Below are 26,675 nucleotides of genomic sequence, written 5' to 3' on the forward strand. Positions count from 1 at the left end.
TCAACCACAAACAAGAATGGTTGCATCCTTTTCAATTACTTAGGATCAAGCAACGCTGTTGTGGCAGGCCCCGCCGAACCAACTCATCTCAGTACGTTCGGCACTGCTGACAGCCTGGATATAGCTATCCTGCAGGATATTAAACTTCAGTACAGTATCATATCTATGGATGAACTATCATCCGATCACAATCCAATTCTACTGCAGCTAGGAAATCAGGAATTCCTGTGTCCTCCTTCTCACTCCTACATTGTATGGGAAAGACTGTCAGCAGCACTCAAGGATTATATTGGACCTGTTCCTCACATACGCACAAAAGAAGAAGTAGAAACTGCAGTTACAAATCTCACACAACAAATTAATTCTGCTATAAAGGTAGCTTCCTCCTACAAATCTGCCCGCAAGCCAGATCGCTTGCCTGAAGACATCATGAACTTAATCAGAGATAAAAACAGAGCTCGAAAAAGATTCCGTAACACGTGTGCACCACAAGACAAAACAAATCTAAACAGACTAAATGGGGCAGTAAGAGATGCACTGAAAGCCCACAGAGACTATGTATGGGATGAAAAGTTATCCCCCATTTCACCTAGTGATCACTCCATCTGGGGACTACTGAAAAATACCAAAAACAAAGGCAGATCCCTTCCCCCAATATTAACTGATCAGAGCCTTGCTCACACAGATGTGGACAAAGCAGAGGTTATAGCGCACAGCTTGGAAGAGCAATGCAAGCCTTCGTATGGAAACCTTGACTTTGACCACATACATAAGATTCACAGCAAGGTCAGACACTCACTCAAACTTCCTATCACCAGCACTGACCATATTGCATCAACATCACCTGCTGAGATATATGACATTATTAAAAATCTAAAGAACAAAAAAGCTCCTGGACCAGACGGCATTACTAATCGTGTGATTAAACTTCTGCCCCGGAAGGCAGTAGTGTACCTGACCAGTATAATAAATGCAATTTTAAGATTTCACTATTTTCCTTCCACCTGGAAACTGGCTGACATAATTCCCATACATAAGCCAGGCAAAGACTCACACCTACCCCAAAATTATCGTCCAATCAGTCTCATCTCAAATCTGGGTAAGGTTGCAGAGAAGGTCATCCTCTCACGGCTTCAGACCTCAATAAATGACCTAAACATCCTTCCAAAAGAACAGTTTGGTTTTAGGCAACACCATAGTACTACCCAGCAAATTCACAGAATTGTTGAATACATCACAACCAGCTACAACTGGCGCCAGTGCACAGGTGCTGTTTTCCTAGACTTATCCAAAGCATTTGACAAAATCTGGCATTTTGGACTCCTGCACAAGCTTATCTCAGCCGGTATCTCACCTAAAATGGTTCATTTAATCCACTCATATCTTCAAAATAGATCAATGCAAGTAAAAATCAACGGTTCTACATCCTCCCAGCGCCACATCTTTGCTGGAGTGCCGCAGGGATCTCTACTGGCTCCATTGCTGTTCTCTGTATACATGTCAGACATCCCACACAATCCGATGACTTCCATTTTGGCCCTATATGCGGACGATACAGCAATACTGTCCAGATCTCTCAGACCACTTTTCATTACCAGAAAGCTTCAAGAAAACATTCTGAAGCTGGAGGGTTGGTTCTCTAAGTGGAGATTGGAAGTCAACCCCCAGAAAAGCTCAGCCGTTCTTTTCTCAAAAAGGCCAATGTTTCCTGTAGGAGATTTGTTACTATTCAATACTAAAATTCCCTGGAAGTCAGAAACAAATTACCTGGGTGTAATTCTCGACAAAAAGCTATCTTTCAATCAACACACCAAGTCTACATGCACAAAGGCATCTAAAGCCATAGCACAGATCTATCCGCTAATTAATAGAAATAGCAAGCTCAGCAACAGAATCAAATTGCAGCTATACCAGTTGACGATTCGTCCTATAATCACCTATGCCTCTCCTGCCTGGAGCCACACCTCTAATGCTAACATCATCAAAATACAGCGAGTGCAGAACAAGTGCCTGAGAATGATTTTGAACGCCCCGTGGTATGTTAGAAACACTCAACTCCACAGAGACACAAATATTCCCTATATTTTCTCTTTTCTACGATCCTTAGCAACCAAGTTTTTCCTAAAGACGTCCACACATCCCAACGATTTGGTTCAACAAGCTACAGCATACGATCCAACGGACATATTCAAATATAGAAGACCAAAAGCTATATTGGCCTCCTTTAGTGATGCATAATCTCCATGCCCAATCAGGGCGAGCATTCTGCTCATAAATTTTACCTTCACTGCAACCACAACAGATAGCGGGGAATATGAAAAGCATCTTGCTTCACCCCTAAAGACATAAATGTCAATTGTCAATTGACAATTCAATAAATTTTATTACACCAAACGCAAGAACTCCCCATACAGTGTTTTTATTTTGAATTAGCAAAATGTTGATGTTCCTTTCTGTATTAACAGACCCCCCCCCCCCCGCGGCAAGAAAAGAAACATACCAAACTACTGTAGGAATTAAATGGCTGTCTGATATAAGATAACCAATATAAGAATATTGGTAATTTACAATTTTCGCATTTTACAAATTCAGACAAAAGATGTCTTTATTTTTTTTTTTTCCCCTTAAGCCCTGAAAAAACTTCTTTTCCTTCTTTGTGGAAGTTTTATTATTTTCAACGCATTTAAGCAATTAAAAAAAAAAGGAAAAACTGTGCAATTATTTCCAAAAATAAATATATTTCTAGTGTATTTGATCTAATCTGATGCTACATATTTGATGTCACACATTTTTGACTCATATTTCCAAAATGAAATTCATACATTTCTTGTTAACGAATAAAATAAACAAAATATAAAGCAAAAAAAAAAAGTTAAAATATTGGAAGAAAATACTGTTACAGGAAATTGGGAATTAAACAGTTCACGTCAAGAGGATGTCAGTCACAACTGTTGTGTGCGATTATCCGATAAAGGTCCTCCCTGCCTTAACGGGATTAAAAATAAGTTTATTGTGTTAAGAGAAAGTAAGCACTGGTGAAAAATATCCTCAAAAAATCAGATGCCTCCGTAATTTCACCCCTTTACACAGTAGCTCCATATAGTTTTTTTTTATTTTATTTTTTCTTTCTTTCTTTCTTTTTTGTTTATAGTAACTGTTACCAGTAGGAAGTTTCTTTTTTTTTTATTTATTAGTCACGTGCCTATTTTTTTTTCTAAATAGAAATCTTATCTATTACTAAAGGGCTTCAGCGATATCGTTTACATAATAGTATAGTATACTATTATATAAACTATTACTATTATGTAGGTATAATGCGAGTATACTAGTATACTCGCGTTATACCTACAAGATGCATATCGAATCACTCATACAATGCATTATATGAGTTTTTCATTTTTAAGCTGTGTAACAGCAAAGCGAAAATGTGGGGAACCCTCCATATGACCTCTCAATACTCTTATTTTCATAACATTATATACATACGTAGGGATGGTTTAATCATTAGGCGAACCTAAGCAATCGCCTAGGGGTGCTGAGACTTCGGGTATGTGTAGGTGTGCTTGTGTGAGTATGGCAAAATATATAGAGAGAAGGAGCAATGTATAGAGGCGCCTAAATTTTCTTTGCCTAGGGATATTATGTATATACGCGCACAAACCGCACACATGCGTGTGCGGTTTGTGCGCGTATATATAAAAGAGGGAAAATATATCTTGCAACAGCAAAGGAAAGGAGTGCCAGTATTTTCAGCAGGATCTTGCACAGCCTTTAACAGGAGCTGGCTAAAATCAAATGAAACTAGAACAAACCAGAGTTAAATGACATATAAGTAGTGTAGCATAAATAATTTATTTTTCAATTTCAGTTATACAAAATTAAGGTAAGTTATATATTAACTAAAACACAACTTCTATATATAAAAATTAGAAATTTTACAAAAGATAAATATATTAAATCAATACACCTTTTTTTATTAATATTACTTTTATACTTAAATTTATCCCCGAGATGAGTTATATAAATGGTCCTCAATACCTTTGGAGGGTAATGGATGGCAATGCTGTAGCCAATGAAGTTCTAACTGAGGCTCAGCTATTGCTGTTACCTTCCTGCCATGATCAGAGCTTTAATAGCTCAATAACATCTTATCCATACACTGTCCTCTACAGATAACGGGGAAGATGAAAAGCATTCTTGCTTCGCCCCTTTAAGCCAGTCCTTATAAGGACTATAAGGAGTTATATAAATGACAAGCATATAATAATTTATATGTACATGTACTAAATGTTATACTGCGAAACGTCATATACTTCCTTGATTTTTATATTGTGGTAGTTCATTTTTGTGAACTTTCCCCATAAGTGATTAGCAAATCGTTTAGCTAAGCGCAAATTGTAGTATAGTATATGTTAGCTCAGTTATTATTGGCAAAGCGTCTCATAGAGGCACTTGATAATAAACTACAGCAGCAGATACAGAATAAACCCCAGACTGGGGGTAAGAACAACACACTCGGTGGTGGGAATAGCTTAGGCCCCCCCCCCCCCCCCTGACTAGCATGGCTTTGCCGCGTACGCGGACCCTTGGAATCGAAGTTGAAGCTGATCTACGACCCCAATGTTTGGCCAAAGCCCTCATCGAAAGCGTCGGCGCTGAGCAGATTTTTGGGTTTACTCCCTTTGGTGGTGGCCGCTTCCAAGTAGTAGTAAGGAGTGAGCAAACAAGAGACAAACTACTTGCAGGATTCGAATGTAATGGAAAAACAATAGTTCCATTTTTGGTAGGGAGCATTACCAAACTACTTAGAATCCCCAGATTCCCTTTAGAATATATTGAAACGGATGTAAAGATCATCCACGAAATATTCGGGAAATGGGGCGTTATACACAAGGTGGAAGTCCTAAATGACGCAGAAAACCCCAAATGGAAGTCGGGTGAAGTCCACATCTCCCTCGAGATGAAAACGCCCGTTCCCAACTTCATTATTATTGGATCCGCCAGAGTAATGATAAATTACCCTGGTGTAAAAAAACAATGTTTTAGATGTGGTGCTTTCACTCACCTTGGGGCGGACTGTCCTAGAGTGAATGTAAAAACTGCCTCAAAGCAGGCCACAACCAAGAAAACTGTGAGTCAGCTTGCCTGAAATGTGGGGTCATTGACCACAAAGTGAACACATGCCCATCCAGAACCCTTGCTGAGAGGATGAGTGGTGCAATCACGCCAGCAACTCCACCAAGCAATGGAAATGACGCACCACAGGAAGCCTCTCCTCCTTTCGAGGCTGCTCCTAATATAACAGAAATCCATACCTCCACGTCTAAGAAAAACCGTAAGGGGAAAAAAAAACTTCCACAAGCAGTAAAATCCTACAAGAAGAAACAGTCGCTATTGAAACCATCAATACCAATATAGATACTAATACAGACATAGAAGAGAGAAAGATGGAGGTGAACACTAACACCTCCAAACGGCCATTAAGCCCACAGGAAGAAGAGTTGGTAATGCCCAAAACAGCAAAAGTATCTGAGACCGCCCACCCAGAAGTCCCTCACGCGAAAGCAGGGGAGACTCTCAGCCATCTTATCAGAGGTATCCCAGGGATGGCGGAAAAATTCAAAGAAGCGATGAAAAAAATAAGAGAACCTGAACTCCTCCTCACAGGAGAACATGGATCTGACATCGTCAGTGCAAAATGGGGTGACATTTTCGTTGATGACATCAGCAAAATCACCCCTGAGCAAGTAGAGGTATCCCAGGATTTAGACGAGAAGGCAGCCTCGGCGGTCTTCATAGCTCTCTGCAAACTAGACATGGCCAAGGGAAGTGAGGTGGCCAAAAGAATAATAACTGCCCACAACAAAAGAAAGACACAGTAACCACCTTGTGGGGTTTCTGTACACAGCTTCACCGGTTTCAGCTATCACAGGTGGGGGAGGACCTCAGAACCCGAGCGGCGAAGGCTTACAGCGAGGCGGTGCAGTTCCTTGTGAGCTGCATCACTCGGGCCAGATCCTTCCTCCACCTCTAAGTTTAACTTTCAATTTTTGCTTTTCTGTGTACTTTTTTGTTTTTGTTTTGTTACATGTTTCCTTTTTAGGATTTTTCCTTTTTGTAAAGTGAAAAATCAACGACCGTTTTAGAAACGCCCCTGGGGGGCAAACAGCTAAAACAGGTCAACTGAGGCCTCTTTAACCTACCCTACCACTATGCACTCTATCTTTATTTTCCTCTCCTACTATCTGCTGACTCTCAGCAGATAGTAGGAGAGGAAAATGTGATGAAGATTTGTTGAACTCACAAATTATTTTTTTTATTTATTATTATACTTCACAGGATCATTTCTGTAGTATGGTTAGCTTTTTGGCTTAGATCAAGTGTGTAGTTAATTTTTGTGAACTTTCCCCATAAGTGATTAGCAAATTGTTTAGCTAAGCGCAAATTGTAGTATAGTATATGTTAGCTCAGTTATTATCGGCAAAGCGTCTCATAGCGTCTCATATATATATATATATATATATATATATATAAAGAAAAAGAAAAATATATATAATAATAAATATACTCAATATATATATATATATATATATATATATATATATTGAGCGCTGTATCAACAAAATTCAGCCACATTTATGCAAAACGGTCATAGAAAATTTCGACAAAAGAGTGCGTATGTGCCACAAAGCCGTTGAGGCCATTTACCCGATATGCTATTCCATGCATAACCCTATACTGTATACTTCATGAATCAATAAGAAATAGAAATTACAATTTTTAATTAAAAACCTGTGTTTCTATCAAAATTACTTCTTGCGTGAATTTTTTATATATATATATGCTTCTCTTAATTGTATAGATTAGTGTTTTTTGACCCCACTGATACTTCGGTAGCGTAATATTTTGATAAAACACCTGTGTTCAATTTTCGTTGTGACGAGGGGAATCCTTATATATATATATATAAGGATTTTTGGAAGCAGCAGCGGTGGAAACAGTCCATATTCTTGAATTTACGCAACAGTCCTTTATGCCGAATTCTGTCAAAAGCCTTAACAAAATCCAAAAGTGTCATTGTGTATCCATCCTCCTTAGCTAACTCCACTGTAACATTATTATAAAATATGAGCAAGTTAATTTACATATTCACATGATACTGATTAACATTTACATATAGAAAGGCGACACTATGAAACCAACAAATATGCTATAAAACTTGTTATAAAACCACACTGTCAATGAAAAAAAAACCCTTCTAAGTCTTCATTATCTTACTTTCGTCTAAGGACCTGAAGATCCTTTATAAGCCGCTTTTGATGGTGAGTTCGACGGCTTCATACGGTGGTGGTGGCAGAGTTTGTTCCTCCGGAAACTACAGGTTTCCTATTGCAGAACTTGAAATGAGCTAGAAATATTGACGCAATAAACTGTCATCACAGCCTCAGATGCCGCAGTTCAAATCAACTGACCCAATTTTTTTTATAGACATTTCTGCCGGTTTAGGTTCCTTTATTTTAGTTGCCAATTATCATACGGTAAGATTTCGTCGTGTTTATTTAAGAGCTGGGGTCTTTCCGATGGAACCCAATGTTCTCATTGTTTTCTCCATGGATTTTTACTTTCTAGGGTGAGTGTTATATCATTGACGTAAGCTAACAGGTTTGCTTCACTTTCTCCATGAGTATTAGTTCCTTGAATTGATTTATTTATGTCTATTGCCTTACTTAATGGTTCAAGTTCTAATACGAAGAGGGCCATAGAGAGAGAGAGAGAGAGGGGGGGGGGGCCTTGTTGTCGGAACAGTTGATTTGGAAAAGTGCATAGACTTTTTTTATTTATTATTTCACGGCTTTCTGCATTCTCATAAAAAAGCTTTCAGCCACCTCTTAAAGTTTGTCCCCGAACCTTTGCTACTTCGAAGATGCACTTATGGCCCACAGTGTCAAATGCACTTTCGATGTCTAGATAGTAATATGCATGGCCTGTTGATCAATTGATAGTACTCGTATACACATTGCAGATGTGTTATGATATCTATTATATTTCTTCATTTTACTGCACATAAGAAGTTGTTTGCGCGGTGTAGTTTTATTCCCAACTGGATCACTTTCATTGCAAAATTTAGGCAAAAAAGTTTCGAAACTATATTAATACTTCTGCTTTGGCTCCATGAAATGTAAAGAAATTTTGTAGTTGTAATGATAAAGTTGTAGTATGTAATACTAGTTATTTTTATTGAATACTTTAAAATACCATATCAAGAAAATTATTTTATTTATTTATTTATTCATTGATGAATTTTCATTGGTAAATTGCAGTAAATATTTATTCCACTAGATGGCAGCACACGGCACAATAACATAAATACAATTAGTTTAGAGCAGTGATGTTCAACCTTTTTCATAAAATGTCACACCTAGACTAATTATTAAAATTCTGCGGGACACTAAAAATATATTCTTTTAATTTTTTTGACGATCTGGCAAAAAATGGGCATACTTTTGATTGATTTACATACAGAAGATATTAATAATAGTCATCATCGTCATCATCTGTTCAGACTGTTCATCAATGAAATAGGAAAGGATCTGAGAGGAACAGTTCATTTGTTTGCGGATGATGCAAAGTTGAGTAGAGCAATTGTGAGTGCACAAAATGTCAAAATTTTGCAAGATGATTTGGATAGTTTGGAGGACTGGGCTAGGGAAAATGGATGTCAATTTAATGTGGCAAAGGGTAAGGTTATGCATTTTGGGGTGAAAATATTAGCAGCAGTATATCGCATTGGTGGAACCATACTCCAGGAGATTGATGAGGTCAGGGATTTGAGAGTGTTGGTGGATAGGGAGTTGAAGTTTAGGGGAAACGTCGCAAAAGTGACTAAATCACCTCATCAAATCACTTGGCTTCTGAAAAATACTTTAACAAGCAGAGACGAACAAGTTATTATTCCTCTGTATCGAGCCTTGATAAGACCCCATCTGAACTACTGTGCCCAGTTATGGGCACCAGGGTTTATTCTTGATGAGGAGGAGGTGGAGAGGATCTAGAGACGAGTGACCAAGATGATAGCAGGTCTATGGAATGAACCTTATGAGAACAGGTTGAAGATTTGTGGGTTGCAGAAATTAGTCGATAGGCGGAAAAGGGGTGATATGATTGAGACATTCAAACTACTAAAGGGTTTCTATAAGATTGATCCAGAAGATATTTTTGAAAATATGACTGGTGGTGGGAGGACTAGGGGCCATACATGGAAGCTGGGCAAAAATGGTTAGCAGGGGTGTTAGAGCTAGGTTTTTTACTTGGAGAGTGGTGAATGAGTGGAATAAGCTGCCAGAGTCTGTGGTGGGTGCTACGACCGTGAATGAGTTCAAGGCAAGGTATGATAGATACTGTGTAAATGTCGAATAGTTGTTCTTGACATGATGTTAGGGCTTCTTTCGATGAGTCTGTCGACTCCTTGGAGTTGCCCGGAATAATAATAATAATAATAATAATAATAATAATAATAATAATAACGCGTATCAAGGATTTAGGCCCAGCATGGCCTGTTCCGGCCTTAGAAGTCGTCGTTGAATCTCTTAAGAGGACGTCCTGGTTTTCTTTTTCCTAATGGCTTGTACTTTAAAGCTTGTTTTGATAATCTTTCTGTTTTCATTCTTTGAACGTATTTCACCCATTTATGTTTATATTTTTTAATTTTTTCTATTTCTGGTTCTTGGTTTAATTCTTTCATAATTTTTTCATTTCTTTTGTGATCAAATAGGGTATACTTTGCAGTTTTTCTCATAAATTTCATTTCTGCTGTTGTTAATCTTTGTTTGTCTTTTTGTTTTATTGTCCAGATTTCGCTTCCATACATTAAGACTGGTAGGGCTAATGTATTGTTTACTTTTAGCCTGGTTGGTTTTTGAACTAGGTTTGGTTTAAATATAGAGTTAATTACACCTGTTATTTTTAAATATTTTGCAATTTTTACGTTTATATCTTTTTTATTTTCATATGTGATCACACATTCTAGGTAGTTAAATGAATTCACCTGTTCTAAGATCTTATTATCTATTACTATTTTAGTTCTTGCTGGATCTTGTTCTTCAAAGGCCATAGTTTTTGATTTTTCTGTTGATATTATCATACCATGATCTTTGGATATCTCATTTAGATCTAAACTAGCTTTCTGTAAGTTATCTTCAGAATTTGTAATTATTATTTGTTCGTCGGCAAAGAGGAGAGTGTTTAAGTTTACTGTAGGAGAAAGTTTAATTCCTTGATGTAAATTTTTATTCCATTTTGTTATTATTTCATTTAAGTAGATATTAAAAAGTGTTGCTGCGAGGGGACATTCCTGTCGGATCCCTTGGTTTATCTCTCTCTCTCGTATATGATAGCTCGTGATTTAATCTTATTTGTATTTGATTATTTTCATATATACTTGTGATAGCTTTTAGGATATTATTTGGTTATTTGTATTTCTTTTAATATGTTAAATAATATGTTTCTTTTAACTTTGTCAAATGCTTTTTCAAAGTCAATAAATGCAATATGTGTTTCTAAATTGTATTCTCTCCTTTTCTCTATTATTAATTTTAGGCAAAATGCCGGGTCTATACATGATCATCCTTTTCTAAATCCATTCTGTACTTCTAAAATAAAGTTTTTGGAATATTTCATTAGTTTGCTATTTAAGATTCTGCTATATATTTTGTAACAGGAATTTAGTATACTGATACCTCTATAGTTTTTAGGGTCATCTCTATTACCTTTTTTAAAGATAGGAATCATAATTGCTTTTTTCCATTCTATTGGGGGGATACCAGTTGAATAAATTTTATTTAAAAATAATAAGAGTCTTTCTTTGAATCTAGTTCCTGCATATTTATATAGTTCTGAACCTAGTTTATCTTCTCCAGGTGATTTTCCGTTTCTTGTTTCTGTCAGGCCGATTTCTAATTCTTCTTTAATTATTTCCTTTTCATTTTCGTTAATGTTTGCCAGTTGTCTTTTTTAAAATATTTGTCTGTCCACAATTCTGTGTAGTAATTTAGAAATTCTTATAATTTCAATTCAGTCTTTAATTTTATGTTTTCTTTGGTATCTGCATTTAAGTGTTTCAAAATGTTATATACATTGGGTCTTATTTTATATAAATCATGTTCTAAATTAGAAACAAATTTATTCCATGATTCTCTATGTCATTTTCTGACTTCTCTTTTAGCTGTGGCTCTTATTCTTTCATATTCTACTTCATCTTCTAATCTTTTACTGCTTAACCATTTGTGATAGGCTTCTTTTTCTTTTTGATTATTTCTTTCATTGTATCATCCCAGATCTTCAGTTTTTTTCTTTTTATTGAATTTTTTGGTCTTTCCGAAGCTTTCATTTGCTGCTGCATTTAGTATCATTTTTATATTAAGCCATTCTATTTCTGTTTCTTCATTTTGTTTTATTTTGTTTAGATATTGGTTAATTCTTTGCTAATATAGCCATTGTACATTTGTGTCATTCAACAGTCTAGTTTTATAAACAAATGTTTCAATTTTTCTTTCTGTTCTTGTTACTTGTAGCCATTTAGGCGGTAATCTTAATTTTATTTTAACAAGGAAGTGGTCACTGCTTATTTCATATCATCTGTGAACTCTAACATCTAGTGAAAATTTTTATGTCTTTTCATTTAATATAAAGTAATCTAATATTGATTTCCATCCTCTTGCTGCCCAAGTATATTTATGTATGTCTTTATGTTTATAGAAGGAATTCATTAATTTCAGGTTATTATAAACTACAAAGTCAATCAATTTTTTACCATTCCTGTTTAGAGTATGTTCTCCATGTATTCCTATATTATTATTAATTTTCGTGTTTCCAATTCTTGCATTTAAGTCTCCTGCTAAAATTCCGTAATAATTTTTATTTATTTTATTATATATGTTTTGTAGCTGATTATAAAAATCAATATTATCCTGTTCTCTTCCCTCTTCTGGGACATATAAACCAATTATTGTTAAATAGCCTCTATCTATTTTTATTCTAGCTTCTATTATTCTTTCATTCCATAATTTATAATGTTTTAACTGTTTTCAAAGGGAGTTATGAATCCAAATCATGACTCCTGCTTGTGCTCTTTGGTCTCCGTCAACTCCACTGTATATCACATTAAAATTTTCAGTTCTCGTGGTTCCTTTTAATTTCTTTTTTGTTTTAGTGATTACTGCTATTTTAAAATGTCTTTCATTTAATAATTGGTCTAATTCTATTTCCTTATATGCTATTCCTCTTACATTCCAGTTTGCCATGTGTATTATATTTTGTCGTTTCCATTTTTGTTTTACCTTTTCCATTCCAGAGTCGTTTTCCATAGATCCAATCCGATTATCTTTTTCTGTCAGCTTACTAGTAGAATTATGTTCTCCATGTCAGGGGACTAGCCTGACGATGGAATAGTTCAGTGGTAGGGCTGCTACCTTAAGGTTTCTGAACTAGCCTTCTTCCGAATTTAAACCCATAGGAGGAATAAGGTATATTGATAGGTATATTATAGAAGAATTATAGTAAGGTTTATAGAGAGGACATAGTTGTAAGGCCAGAAATGAAACCATGGCCTTCGAGTACTCTAATAGCATAAGGGTCATAAAATAAAATTTCCTATAAAATTATAGGAAAGATTAAAGTAAGTGGATCTTCCTCAAAGTAGAAGAAGAAGAGGATAGATCCAGCTAGGGGTCCATGGGAGTGCCGCTTCCCTTACAATCAAGATGATTGCCCCTTATGGCCCTGTTGGTCCACGAGTCCTTATTCAGTATATTCGGACCACCCCACCACACACACGCCACGCACGAAGATACCCATACATACACACACACATGGTGGGCTCCCCTATCCGCCACCCAGGGGACGCGTATATCTTTTGGGAGCTATTAATTGTTAGTCAAGGGAATACATGTGCAAATTTCGACATTATTCTTTCAATTAATTTGTTTTCACAAATCTCGCGGCACACCGGTTGAAAATCGATGGTTTAGAGTATTATACAAAATTCTAGAGGAGTTTTGTATATTTTTATTCCAAAGCAAAAAATTAATAAATATATTTCCATTTAAAGAAATTTTACTAGGAAAAACCCGTAAACATATTTTAAAAACAGCAACTATATTTTAACACCTTTTGCATTTAAAATAACAATTAATACATAGTTAAGAAGTCTGTTTTGGCTGATATGAAATTTGTCTTTCAGGTGATGGCCACTCTACGCGAACTTCGCATCAAGGAAGTTAGACAGAAACTGACAATAATCGCTGTGGCTGGAAGTGTTCCCATCGGAGTGTTTGTGGTGATGATGATGGTCAAACCCTCTTTTGGATTTCCTGCAGGATTTGTGTTGTTTCTTCTTAGTCTGTTGATTTTAGTCATTGGCCTGTTTTATTACATGCACGCGAAAGCGTCGCTGAACACACGCTCTTCAGACTATGAATCTTCTCGGATCCAAATGGACGGAACTAATGTTAGAACTTCCGGTGTGCTACTCGAGCCAAGGTTGTTGCTCAGTTCGGTGCCACTCAGGAAAGGGAATGCTTGGAATTCTGAGTTCGGGAGGGACCCACCACCACCTTATCCCGAGGAAACACCGCCTTTACCTCCTCCTCCTTCATACGCAGAAGCTCTGTTGAGGCAAACATCGCAATGAACTCATTCAGTGTTGGAGAAGGGTCTTCAAAATAAACAGAAACAAAGGAAATAAATACTTTTGTCCATTTTACTATTTTTATGTTAGTTTGTAACTTCGATTTACTAATCGACCCTGTTTTGTTCATCGAAGGCACCCATCAACAAGTGATTATCGACACACCAAACAAACTAGTTGCTTATATGTTTACAGCACATGTATGCTCATAGGAGATGTCTGATATTCAGATTGTTTGTATTTGTCTGAATTCATAATTAAGGCAGAATCAACAGTGGTAATAAGCTATAGACCAGTGTTTCCTCAAAGTGTAGTCATCAGTCTGATTCCGGGCGAAAAAAATAAAAAACCTAACGTGTAGAAAATATAAGTATTCAAATATAACATGTCAGCTGTTGATAGAGAAAACCGAGCTATAATAAAAATATAAAAAATTTAAAAAAATAATAAAATAAATAAATAATAAAATAAAATAAAATAAATAAAAAATAAAATAAAATAAAATAAATAAAAAAAAATAAAATAAACAATTAAAAAATGTAAGTACTTTTTTTTTTAAAGTTTAATAACATGCTCGCGTACAAGCATTGAAAATGCATACTTAGTCACACACACATTGCCAAACCGATATCAGATCAAAATTATATATGAAAATAATTCCGCTCCACAGTGCACATTCAGACTCGAGGTCTGAATGTGCACTGTTCACACCGAGACAGGATTTAAAAATAACCATGAGTAAGACTTCTAGACTCCCATCCGAGAAGAATGGAGCCTTTTTTATTTCTAAATCTGGCATTATTTTAAACATAGACGAATGCATTTTGCTAGAAACTAGAGTCAAAGTTATGAAGTGTTTTTGGATTTATTCCTGACTATAAGAGAATATTTTTATTTCCCTAAATCTGAACGAATTACTGTGTTCTTTAAGTTTTTAAAAAAAATAATTCTAAAACACCTTAAATATTTTATTTATTTATTTATTTTTTTATTTTTTACGTGACATCTCCAAGGAGTCTAAAGACTCATCGAGAGACGGCACCTACTCTCCAACTCTCCGTCTCCACCATCTACTGCCCACCACCACCATTAGTATTTTCACAGACAATCACAAACATCCATGCCCACGGCGGGATTCGAACCCCCGCAACCTTTTGGCTGGAGAGCGGATACACTAACTCAGGGGTTTGCAAACTGTTTAGGCCAGTGGTCGGTAACCCTTTTAATATGAAGGGCGCAATACTGCGGGCGCCATGAGACTCGCGGGCGCTGCGTTGCCGACTCCTCCTGATTTAAATAATTAAACTTAAAACTACAATTGGCATGAATGGTTTTGAAATGTCTTTCTATATTACTTTTTTTTCAGAAATAGCCACACTATTATCGCATAACAAACAAATACATTTGCCATTATGATTGATAAAGCAAGGCTTCGCATCTGATCTGACAGCTACATGCTAATTGTTAACATGAGTATCCTTTTGTATTCATTTTTTTAAATTTTATTTTTTATGGTATTTTATATTCATTCATATGTGACAAAAAAAACATGTAAAAGCGAGTTAAATAAAATAATGTTAAAATTTGAAATCTCATTTTTCTTAAAAACAACTAATCATAGAATTTCTAAGCCTGAAATGAGAGAAATAATGCCTGTGTCATGAGCCCTCCGTAATTTTCAAATTTTATATTGGGCTCTTCACATTAAAAAGGTTGGTGACCGCTGCAAGACGTGCTTTACATTTATGGAAAATACTAAGGAAAGAGGTCTGGATCTTGATCCACCTTTACTACGAGTTGCCATAAGGCACTACTTATGCTTGCGTATAGAAACTTTTAGTTTCTATATATTTGGCACGAAACTCTTGTAGTTTCTATATTTGGCTATGAAATAACGTTGGATTCAATATTCACTTAATTTGTACCATCATGTATTAATTATACTTGCAGTTTTTTCTTTATGTTTTCTTGCATTTTAGCACATACTAGTAATGAATATATCTCTCAGATATACTGAGATCTACGTTGCAAAATTACCGCTGCGAACTCCAAAGCAGTTTACAATAATTTCTCTGAGGGCGCACTAAAATTTCACTGTGGGCGTCATGACGCCCGCGGGCACTGCGTTGCCGACCTCTGGTTTAGACCATTGAACTTTTCATGGGATCCTTGATCCGTCATCGACCCCCATTGTGTTAAATAAATGAATAAATGTTATCAATAATAAATTTCTCAATTTAAAAATAATAGTTCCTTCACCGTTTTTCTTCATTACTGCTTCTCGATAAGAAATATTTAAAGAAATTTATAAAGGACATTAAAAATTTAAACTCCTTTTTGACTCCTAGACATTTATCGATCCCCTTGGATAGCCACATTTCCGACCCATGCGCTAACCACTCGGCCAACCAGGCCGCCAAAAAAAAAAAAAAAAAATAATAATAATAATTTCCGTCTAGGCGGAGTCGAACCAGCGACCTATGGATAACCGTAAAACCTTCTACAGTCCACCGCTTTGCCAACTGAGATAACTAGGGAATGAAAAGAAATATCACGGGATTTAGGAACATCACGAGATTTTCCTAAACATTTATTATTATTACTATTATTATTAAAAATATATTTGACTCCTGCACCTCTTTTCTAAGACGTGATCCGCGTGATTAGGTAGTTATCAAAATGTAACATCAAATGCATAACTTCAATATATATGAAAAGCAGTATTTTAATTTTTTTTTTCACCCTAAACGAACTTCATGCTCGCTGTTCTTCCTTTCATCGAAATTTACGTCATTACTTTTTGAGGATTCACCGAAGAGGTAGTTATAAGATTGGTGAAATATCCGAGGTTGTTTCTACTCTCCGAATCACTTTGTTAGCTATCGATCCAAAGCAACATAATTAAAGGAATTTTGAGATATCTGCGAACAGATATACTCAACAACAGCAAAAAGAAAGCAACATCAAAAAAAAAAAAAAGAGTATCTCCTTTCCCTCATAGCAGCTACATCACTGCTTCACAGCATTTTTTTCAAGTATGAAAACTCATCACTTAATCAACAGTTGACAGCTCTCTGTGTGGCCTGGATGTTTGAGAATGTCACGCATCCAAAAATGCGAGCTTTTCTACTTTAGACCACTAGCCTGAAAATGGCTGTTTACAAATTTCAATTCCTTCTAAATTATGGAATAATACTTCCCCCCCCCCCCCCATCTAGCAACTTTCATACCAGCATCAACTCACTTTTAGAGAACTAACCCGCCATCTTAATTCACGTCTACTAATCTTTGAAATAAGTTTCCTTATGGGACTTCCGCCAATGATACCAAACGAACAGGTTGGAATTCCTATATATAAAAGATAGCGTTAAAAAAAGGTGTGTTAGTGTGTAGTACAGGGGTCGCCAAACTTCTTTGCCCGTCGACCCCTTCAAGAGTTTCTTGATTTTTTATCGACCCCTCTATTTTACTATTACGTAATTATGACAGGACAAGCAAAAAAGACGCTTATGTGAGTTTTTAGATTGTTTATTTTATAAAAAATAAACTGTATAAAAAAGTATATATTATTATATTGACTTAACGTCAAAGGGATACGTTTTTGTTTTTGACGTCCTTCTTAACATTACATATTTGATAGGAGGGATAAATAATATATAAAATATAAAATTTAATTTAGATAACAAAATAATAATAATACAATCTTCCTATAGGTATATATGGGATGTACCACAGCGGGAACCACCGACATCCGTTTATTGGTAAATACGTCATTTTGGCCTACTTGATTGGCCTCCGTAACTATTTTCATGACCTTGATCCATCTTAAAGGTTCTATTCATGTCACTGATCCCACGATTCACTCTTAATTGCGTTGTCATTCAGGATGGAGGTAATCCAAGTTAACCGATTTAAATATTACCCATACAATGATGTCTTATATTTTTCTATCGACCCCCGAGCCCGAATCGACCCCTAACAATGTTATATCGACCACTGGTGTAGTAGAAAAGCTCACATTTTTGGATGCGTGATATTCTCAAACATCCATAATTGAAACTATAAATGAGAGTTATAGTGTAGATTTTAATACAATTTTTCAAATTTATTAGGTGCATTTGATGTAATTCTTTGAATATTTTGATAGTTAGAAAAGATGTTTTATTTAAGGTTCATATGCATGAACGGTTTTCAACATAACTTAGCCAGTTTTGTTGTAAAAAGTGTCGCATTTGAAGAAATATTAGTGGCATAATAATAAAATAGCAAAATTCAATGCTTCAGAATAACTTCATAATTTTGCTAATACCAAAACAAGATGAGACATTTATTATTATTATATTTAATAAAAATTTATTATTATTATTATTATTATTATTATTATTATTATTATTATTATTATTCGATATTCGAATCCTTTTAACTATGAACTCTGTGTAAAGATGTACTCAATAAACTCGATAAATTGGCTGTATTTTACTTAAATAAACTAGTTTCATTTTGTCACAGATGTTTTTCTCTTCTCGCCTACCTGGACTTTTAGACTATTGTCCTTATCAATATTACTAATTCCAATCTCCTGCTCTGGAAATTTTCTGTTAGCAAATGTTTGACTTGTGTTGACCACCCACTGAGTGACTTAGCACTTTTATCCAGAGATTAAGCACATGGTCAGTTTAATCCGTAACATTCTTAAGAATATTTCCCACTGTGATTTCCCAGAATCCTGTTAAAGAACAGATCGCTGAGGTATTGAACTTGCGATCATTTTGAGACCCCTTTCTAAGACTATAGAAGCTTTTTTTTGTGCTGCTGCTATTTGTTTAATTAGTTGGGTAAGTACAGTTTCTATATCACATCAATAAGGCATTTGATTTTCCAGTTTATTATTATTATTTATAAATTAGATTGATTTTAAACCAAACCATTTTCGCTTCATTTTTTGTGCATCAAGATTTTAGTTCTTTTTAGGGTAAAATGTCGAGTAAAAAAAAAAATTGGATGTTATTGAGCATAGTAAGTTATCGCTACTCTCTATCGCCTCTACTTTTTAATCAAAGCTGGAATAACTATGCTAATTACTGCAAAAATAAAAAGCAAAGCTAGAATTGAATAAATCTTTATCATTTTGCGATACAGTTGAAAATGAATGAATGCTATTTTTGTTGCAATCTTTTTAGCGGGTTTATTTATTTATTATTTTATGTGAATCTCAGGCTTCCCAGTAAGCAGTGTAGTCACACTACGCGACACGATTCACTTTCTGCCTAAAGTTGGGTGGCATACTATGCATATTACTGTAACCTGAAAATTTTTATATTTGTATTTTAATACAAGCTAAAATTCAATTAATATGACGATTTTTGCTAGTTTTTATTACCACGAATTCGAAAATTTTATTTCTAGTGAGATTATCTGAATTTTACACTTGATGAAGTTTTTTTCTTCCTTAATTAGCAAGCTCAATTTGATTTGCATATATAAGCATTAAAATTTCCTTGATTAGCAAGCTCAATTTGATTGCATATATATTTTAATAAATTAAAATTATATATATTATTATATATTTTATATATTTTAATAAATATTTTTTAAATATTTAGTTTTCGAAGCTATACATTCAAAAAATCTGTCTTCTCCACAAATAAAATCTTTCACAGAATGATTTCAATCAGAACATAACATAACATCATTGGCCAGAAGGGTGAAGCAAGATGCTTTTATTCCCCGTTGTCTGATAAGGAGGATGAATTGAAGGAAAGATTTATGAGCTGAGAGCTCGCCCTGGGGGGCACGGAGATCAGTCATTGTTGCAAGTATTTAGGATGGCTTTTGGCCTCTTGTATTTGAAGAGGTCAGTCTCTTCATAGTCTGCTGCTTGTTTAACTAGATCGTTGGGGTGAGTAGAGATCTTTGAGAAAAATTTTTCTGCTGTAGTTAATAGGAAGGAGTAGATGTAAGGGATGTTCGTATCTCTATGCAGTTGCACGTTCCTTACGAACCACGGTGCGTCCAATATCATGCGTAAACACCTATTTTGCACTCTCTGCAGTCTGAGGATGTTGGAGTTGGATGTGTGGCTCCAGGCTGGAGAGGCATATGTCAACATTGGGCGGATCGTCAACAGGTAGAGGAGCACTTTGATTCTGGTATTCAGTCTACTTTTTCTATTTATTAGAGGGTAAAGTTGTGCAATAGTTTTAGATGCTTTCGTACATAAGGCTTTGGTGTGTGGGTTGAACGTTAATCTTTTGTCCAGAATTACTCCAAGATATTTTGTTTCTGTTTGCCAGGGGATTTTGGTGTTGAAAAGATAAAGGTCCCCCATGGGAGTTGCCATTCTTCTGGTGAAAAGTATTGCTACACTCTTCTGGGGATTCACTTGTAATCTCCATTTGGAGAACCAATGTTCTAGTTGTAGTAGGTTTTCTTGCAACTTTTTAGTGACAAGATGAGGTCGTAGAGATCTGGCAAGAACTGCTGTGTCGTCCGCATAAAGTGCTAAGATGGATGACATTGGGTTGTGCGGGATGTCTGCCATATATATTGAGAATAAGATCGGAGCCAATAGGGAACCTTGAGGAACTCCCGCAGAGATCCGTCGCTGACTTGAAACTGTACCATTTATTTTGACTTGTATGTGTCTGTCCTGGAGGTAAGATTTAATTAGGTGGACGATACTTGATGGTATACCTGCTGAAATGAGTTTGTGTAGCAGTCCCAAGTGCCATATCTTGTCAAAAGCTTTCGCTATGTCAAGGAAGACTGCTCCGGTGTGCTGGTGCCAATTGTATCCGGTGGTGATATACTCAATTATCCTATAAATTTGTTGAGTAGTACTGTGATGTTGTCTGAATCCAAATTGTTCCTTAGGAATGATATTTAACTCATTTACTGAGGCGTGGAGTTTAGAGAGAATGATTTTTTCAGCAATTTTGCCTAAGTTTGAGATTAGGCTGATGGGTCGATAGCTTTCAGGCAGGTGTGGATCTTTACCTGGTTTATGCACTGGGACTACATCTGCGACTTTCCAATAGCTGGGGAAATAGTTAAATCGGAACATGGCGTTGATTATGGTGGTGAGATGTACAACAGCTCTTCGGGGCAGCAGTTTTATTACTCTATTTGTTATGCCATCTGAGCCAGGGGCTTTTTTATTCTTTAGCTTCTTTAGAATTTCATAGATTTCCGCTGGTGAGGTGTTTGGAGGTATGTTGTTGCTGGTATCGGTGACTTTCAGTGCATGTCTGACATGGAGGTGGATTTTATAGACATGTTTGAAATCCAAGTTGTCATATGTAGGGCTACATTGTTTTTCTAGGTTCTTTGCTATCTCTTCAGTTTCAATCAGAATATCTTTCTTTAAATTAATTATAATTCAATTATATTAAATATTTAAAAGTGTAAATATTATATTTAGAATTACTTAACGGATTTTAAATTATTTAGAAAAATTAATATTAAATAAAAAATATGATATAAGTTGCATTATTATTAATAATTCACAAATTTAAATTAGTCATTTATTTATATAAACTGACTTTTCTCAAACTTACTGGTTTCATATTATCAACAATTTTTAAATACATACACTAATATATGTAGGAAAACGTCATACAAAACATTCAACAGTTTATTTTTAGACGTCCTATTGGACAAGCCAAAGCTCTCTGTCGACAATAAGATAACGCTGTGTCTACAGTGTGATGTGTGTGACCAATATTTTCAAAAAGATTGGGATATAAAAGACCATCTGGAATATCAGACATTTCTCTTAAAAAATCTGAAGGATGAAAAAAAGTATTGTTGGTTTTTTAATATAAATTACAGACATCCTTTTTGTAATACTTTAGATTTCTGAGTGTTTCAGTGATTAACATGAAAAGAATTTATTAGATAACATTTAATTATGGCTTTTACTAAAATGCCATGCAATATATTTTGAACGTGGGTTAATAAATGTATAAAAACTAAAGCTAAATAAGGCATTAAATTCATGTGAAAGTCGCCATTGATACTTCTATTGATTCAAAAATTCCAGTTTTAACTAGAATTTTGTTCGTTGATTAACCGAATATTTCGCAGCACTTAAACAAAACAAGACAAATAAATAAATAATTGAAGCACTTACTTTTCTTAGAATCCAGCGATTACTTTGGTTATTTTTGTACATGATAAATTCAATGCAAATAAAATACTCTTATTGCGTTATTATTATTATTTTAACACCATTTTCTCTTCTATGTACATGTCACTACAGTTTCAAAATACGAAATGGTTTTGGTTTTTGAAAAGAAAATGTTATTGCCGGAAGTTGAAGGTATGTGACAGATTCGTGAAGTTTTTAGCAACTTAATATATATATATATATATATATATTTTTCAACTCAAACAAAAATATGAATACGTTAACACTTCATAAAATGTTATTCAAAATAAAAATAATTCAAAGCTATATTTTGAAAGTTAGAATGTATTGTAATGTCAACAAATATATTTTTTGGTAAATAGCAAAAATATTATATTTGTTCATTTTCGATGATTTATAAAAATATTCTGATTATTTTGTAAAAGTTAAAAAAGCAACCTTTTGTAGAAAATTATAAGTGATTTATTAGTGTCTACGTGAATTATTATTATTTTTGAGGAGATGGCAGTTGTGGCCAACTGCGATTTTCCCTGGGAGGGTAATGGATGGCAATGCTGTAGCCAATGAAGTTCTAACTGAGGCTCGGCTATTGCTGTTACCCTCTTGTCATGATCAGAGCTTTAATAGCTCAATAACACTTTATCCCTACACTGTCCTCTACAGATAATGGGAAGATGAAAAGCATTCTTGCTTCGTCCCTTTAAGCCAGTCCTAATAAGGACCATATTATTATTATTATTTTTTTAAACTTTTCTTGCGAGAATGCCTGATGTTTTTCATTTGTAGTGTGATAACCCAGGCCTAACTGTGTGGGGAAAAAAAAAAAAAAAGCTTGGAGAGAAAAGAAGACAGAGGGTAATGGATGGCAATGCTATAACTAATGAAGTTTTAAATGAGGTTCGACTATTGCTGTTACAGATGAGACGAAATATGAGCTGTTCTGCTCGGTGGTGGGGCGAGCCTGCCACTGAGTAGAACGAATGCTGAGAGCTCTCGGTGACGGGGTGAGTCTGTTACTGAGTGGAGTTGAGTTAGGCGATCCCCGGACCACCTAATTTTTTTTAGAATAGCCCTTTATCGACTATAGCCAATGAAGTTTTAACTGAGGTTCGGCTATTGCCGTCACCCTACCATGACCAGAACTTATAGTTCAATAACACCCCATCCATACATTTTGTTCTACAGATAAATGGGAATATGAAAAGCATTCTTGCTTCACCCATCTAGTCAAAAAAATAATAATAATTTTCAGTTTCTAAGAAATAGTTAGGTTGCATTTTAATCTCATGTTTACGCGGAATTCCTTAGGCCTTAAGATATTCATGGCAAACCTATGGTATGAATATTACAAGGAATATGTAAGACTGTTTGAACCGTCACAGAGATACGTAAAATTTCAGCTTTAATTGTACGTCTGGATTTTTAAGCCTGTGTTTTTTGAAAGGCATCTGATGCAGTCAAATCCCCAGTTAATTAGGAAAAATATGATTTTATTTATTTGAACTCTGACTCATTAAACCGGAATTTATATGGCATGGCATGGCAAGAAAAAAGAGCCAAAAAATAATAATAAAATATAATAACTAAAAAAGTCCTAGGTTTACATTTTAAGCAGACACCAAACTGAGGCAACGTTTAGCTGAGCACCATATAATGCATATAAATTAATTATAAACTTATCAAAGCCGATTTGAATTCAAGTTTTCTGAAAACGTGTTTCCTGAAACCCCCCAAGGATATCTAAGTGATTCTAATGGTTGACAGTTCCGTGTGTAGAAACAGATCGAAGCTTTACTATAAACTCCTCATCATCCACTGTTGAACGCAGGAAACCAAATAAAAAGTCCCATTATTTAAACTACAAATGTCGTTTGCAACATTGTGAAGGTCCGAAAGCAGTTTTACAAGGTCAAAACAAAATTTGACATTGATTTTTGTTCTTTCACATCCCTCATTTCGAAATTCTCTGATATTATAAAAAGCCGTACCTTCTTGTTGAGTTTCCTCTTGATATTGCATATACGAACTTTTACCAGAAGTAATTCCTTTGTATTGGCCATCGGATCACATTCGGTTGTGACGTGTTCTTCGGTTGCTTGAATGACAGACCAATTTAACCTTTAGTATTTAACTATCACACGAAATATATCTTATCTCTCATCATATCTTGGCAAACAACAATCTATCCTTCCATTGTTCTTTACCCAGAACAGGCTTTGTTTGAAAGTAAAGATTTATGCTGACAATCGACAATTATTAGGAAGAAAATGAAAGTATTTTAATTGAACTTACGTTTTTAAGTATTCTTTACAATTAATAAACAAATTTAGTTTATTTATTATAAATTTCCTTTACAAGTAATAAATAAATAAATTCACTTTTTACTGTGGCGTCCTCTATGGGACTTTGTAATTATCAATCAAATATGTGAATGCTTTCTTTGCTCAGAAACTTGTTTCTGAGCATTCGCATATAATAAAAATACAATTTCTTTGCTCAGAAACGTCGTTTCTGAGCAAAGAAAGAGTCAGACTTTTAAGTGATAACTTCTTTCTCGGTTTTACTCATGTAATTTATTTATTTTATTATTTCCACTCTGGGGGAAATAATATCACAACATAACTCATAATATAATTCGTATACAGATCAACTGACAGTCATTTTTTTTTTCATTCTCCATGTATTGTTATGAATTCATTTTATCAGACCACTTTCATTAGTGGTCTGATAAAATGTAAAGAGTTTTAGAAACAGCCAAGTCCGTGTGGGATTCAGATACACCGCGGGCAACATGAAAACTATTTGGTCATCAAGGAGAATTAGCCATATTTTTCTTAATTTGTTCGATGATATCGGTTGAGTCCATTTAAGGTCGGAACGACTAATACTTTGGTCAATGAGTGTGTATATTTCAACCTAAAAATTTTAGCACTGTTTTGAGATCGTTTGAAATTATATCTTTAAAAAGATGTTAGCTTTTTAATAATTTAAACACTCAATAATAATATTTTGGGACACCGAATTTCTTTGTAGTTCCTGTAACTTGTTTGTTGTTAAAGCTGAATTTAAGATACAACTAAAAATTAAAGCCAGAGGATTAATGAAACTAATTTTTTGTTAGTGCGATTACACTGATATTTGGAGCTGCAACCCCACTGTCAAAATGGGGTTCAAGCTTCATACAGTATCGGTTATCGCCCTGACTTCGTCACAAATGAAACTTTCATCAGTTATACGATGCGTGCAAATTGCCAGGCAAGACTGCTTATGAAATTGCCCAAGAAATGATTGATAATTAGATAGGTAGGAAGATATTTGAATATTACCTTAAAAAATAAAGTGTCTGACAGCTTTTTTTTTTAAGTTGATTAAATTTTGTTCTTTCGGGGACAAGAAATGAAAATTTGGCTAGTTTGATAGGCGATTGATACTTTATCATTAAGTGAAATATATGTAGCCGATCATTGAATATCAAATTTCGGTGTGTATGTTCCATTTCCCTCTTATCTGACTTTCCACTACGGAATGCAGGTCAAAAGTCATTCTCCAACCTCTGACTGGTGCAGACGTTCACGAAGTGCTTTTAACGCCATCCACTTGGTGTCAGAGTTCTTTTATTCTCGTGCAAGCCCATTTTTCACTTATCCATTCCTAGTAAGTATTGTAACAGCATATCTTTAGTTCATTTTAATTAGAGGATTACTACCGATTGAATAACTACCTACAGAATATAAATCGTTCTTGTTTTTAATTTATTCCTAATATTTTGCATACAATTAACATACGATACCAATAATGCATTTCCTTCTCATTTAAGTGCGTGTAGCTTTCCCGCTAGATGGCACTCTACTAGTATCTATCAACAGTTATTAGGACACGCCCATTTTCAGACATCCTTTTAACTTGAAATCTAATTAAATTATCATTTTCGGTGTGTGGGTGCTGTTTACAAAGAGCAGTTACTATTAATAAAGCTCATTTTTTATTTATAAAGGTTAGCATGTGCGTCAGCTATGTTTGAATTAATAAAAGGGCAAAAGGATTGCAAATATTTAAATTTTGGTTCATTGTTTTATTTGCTTTTATGTTTTTTTTAAGGATAAATAAAAAGACAAATGTTTTAACTATATTTCAATGTTAAGTTTTACTTAAAGATACATCAGGTCATTTTCCGATTTATTTATATTTATTTATTTACATTTTACAGGAATGGAAAGCTCAAACCTACTCTATCCTAATGCAGCTACTATAAAGAGACAGTTGTATAAACGAACGATGCTATCCTTTACATGTTGGTGCACTGCTGTTTTAATGATTGCGCCCTCTATTTACATACTATGTCAACCACAACTTGCCAGAGCTTTCCCACTAATGTATATCCCTCTAGTTGGTGGTATCATTGCTGCATTAGTGGGATTTTACTTCTATTATACTGTCAACTACCGTCAAAGCCAGCAAATTAGAGCCTATAGAGCAATTCATCCCAGTTACTCTGAAACTTAATCTGTCATTGAACTTTTAAAAAAATATATTTTTTTTATGTTTTTAGTGTCTGAATCGTTACCATGGTAATGGATGAACATCTCGTTAGAGTTAAGAGCATTGACTTGAAATGGCAGGGTTGAAAAATGTGTCATATATTATCGCAGTATTCTGTACAAACTCCGGAAAAGGTGGTTTCAGAATGTGGGTTCGATCTGTTTATTTTTCTAGCCTCTGAGCGTACTGATCTTGATGACTGTGATATTAAAAATATGTGCTAATTCTTGTGTACTGGATTTGAATCTTATTTTTAAACATATATTAGTAAACAGAAAGATACCATACAAATATTAACTCAAA

At 34.8% G+C, this 26,675-nt stretch overlaps 1 protein-coding gene across 1 annotated transcript; it reads left to right on the forward strand.

Moving 5' to 3' along the window:
* The first annotated feature begins 18,492 nt into the window (after window positions 1-18,492).
* On the forward strand, window positions 18,493-26,595 carry LOC150109650 (uncharacterized). Its single transcript, XM_090413904.1, has 3 exons — window positions 18,493-18,519; window positions 21,945-22,004; window positions 26,041-26,595. Exons 2-3 carry the CDS (start codon window positions 21,959-21,961, stop codon window positions 26,334-26,336), a joined length of 342 nt encoding a protein of 113 aa, XP_090270030.1. The 5' UTR covers window positions 18,493-18,519; window positions 21,945-21,958; the 3' UTR covers window positions 26,337-26,595.
* The last annotated feature ends 80 nt before the right edge of the window (window positions 26,596-26,675 follow it).

This window comes from Typopeltis vanoorti, chromosome 2 (assembly GCF_054136105.1).
Source record: "Typopeltis vanoorti isolate ZY-2024b chromosome 2, IOZ_Tvanoo_1.0, whole genome shotgun sequence".
Taxonomy (NCBI): Eukaryota; Metazoa; Arthropoda; class Arachnida; order Uropygi; family Thelyphonidae; genus Typopeltis; species Typopeltis vanoorti.

Coding starts and splice junctions, on each gene's coding strand:
- LOC150109650 (XM_090413904.1), top strand. CDS start 21,959: ATGGTTTTGGTTTTTGAAAAGAAAATGTTATTGCCGGAAGTTGAAG. Junction 22,005..26,040: donor GTTATTGCCGGAAGTTGAAG/GTATGTGACAGA, acceptor TACATTTTACAG/GAATGGAAAGCTCAAACCTA.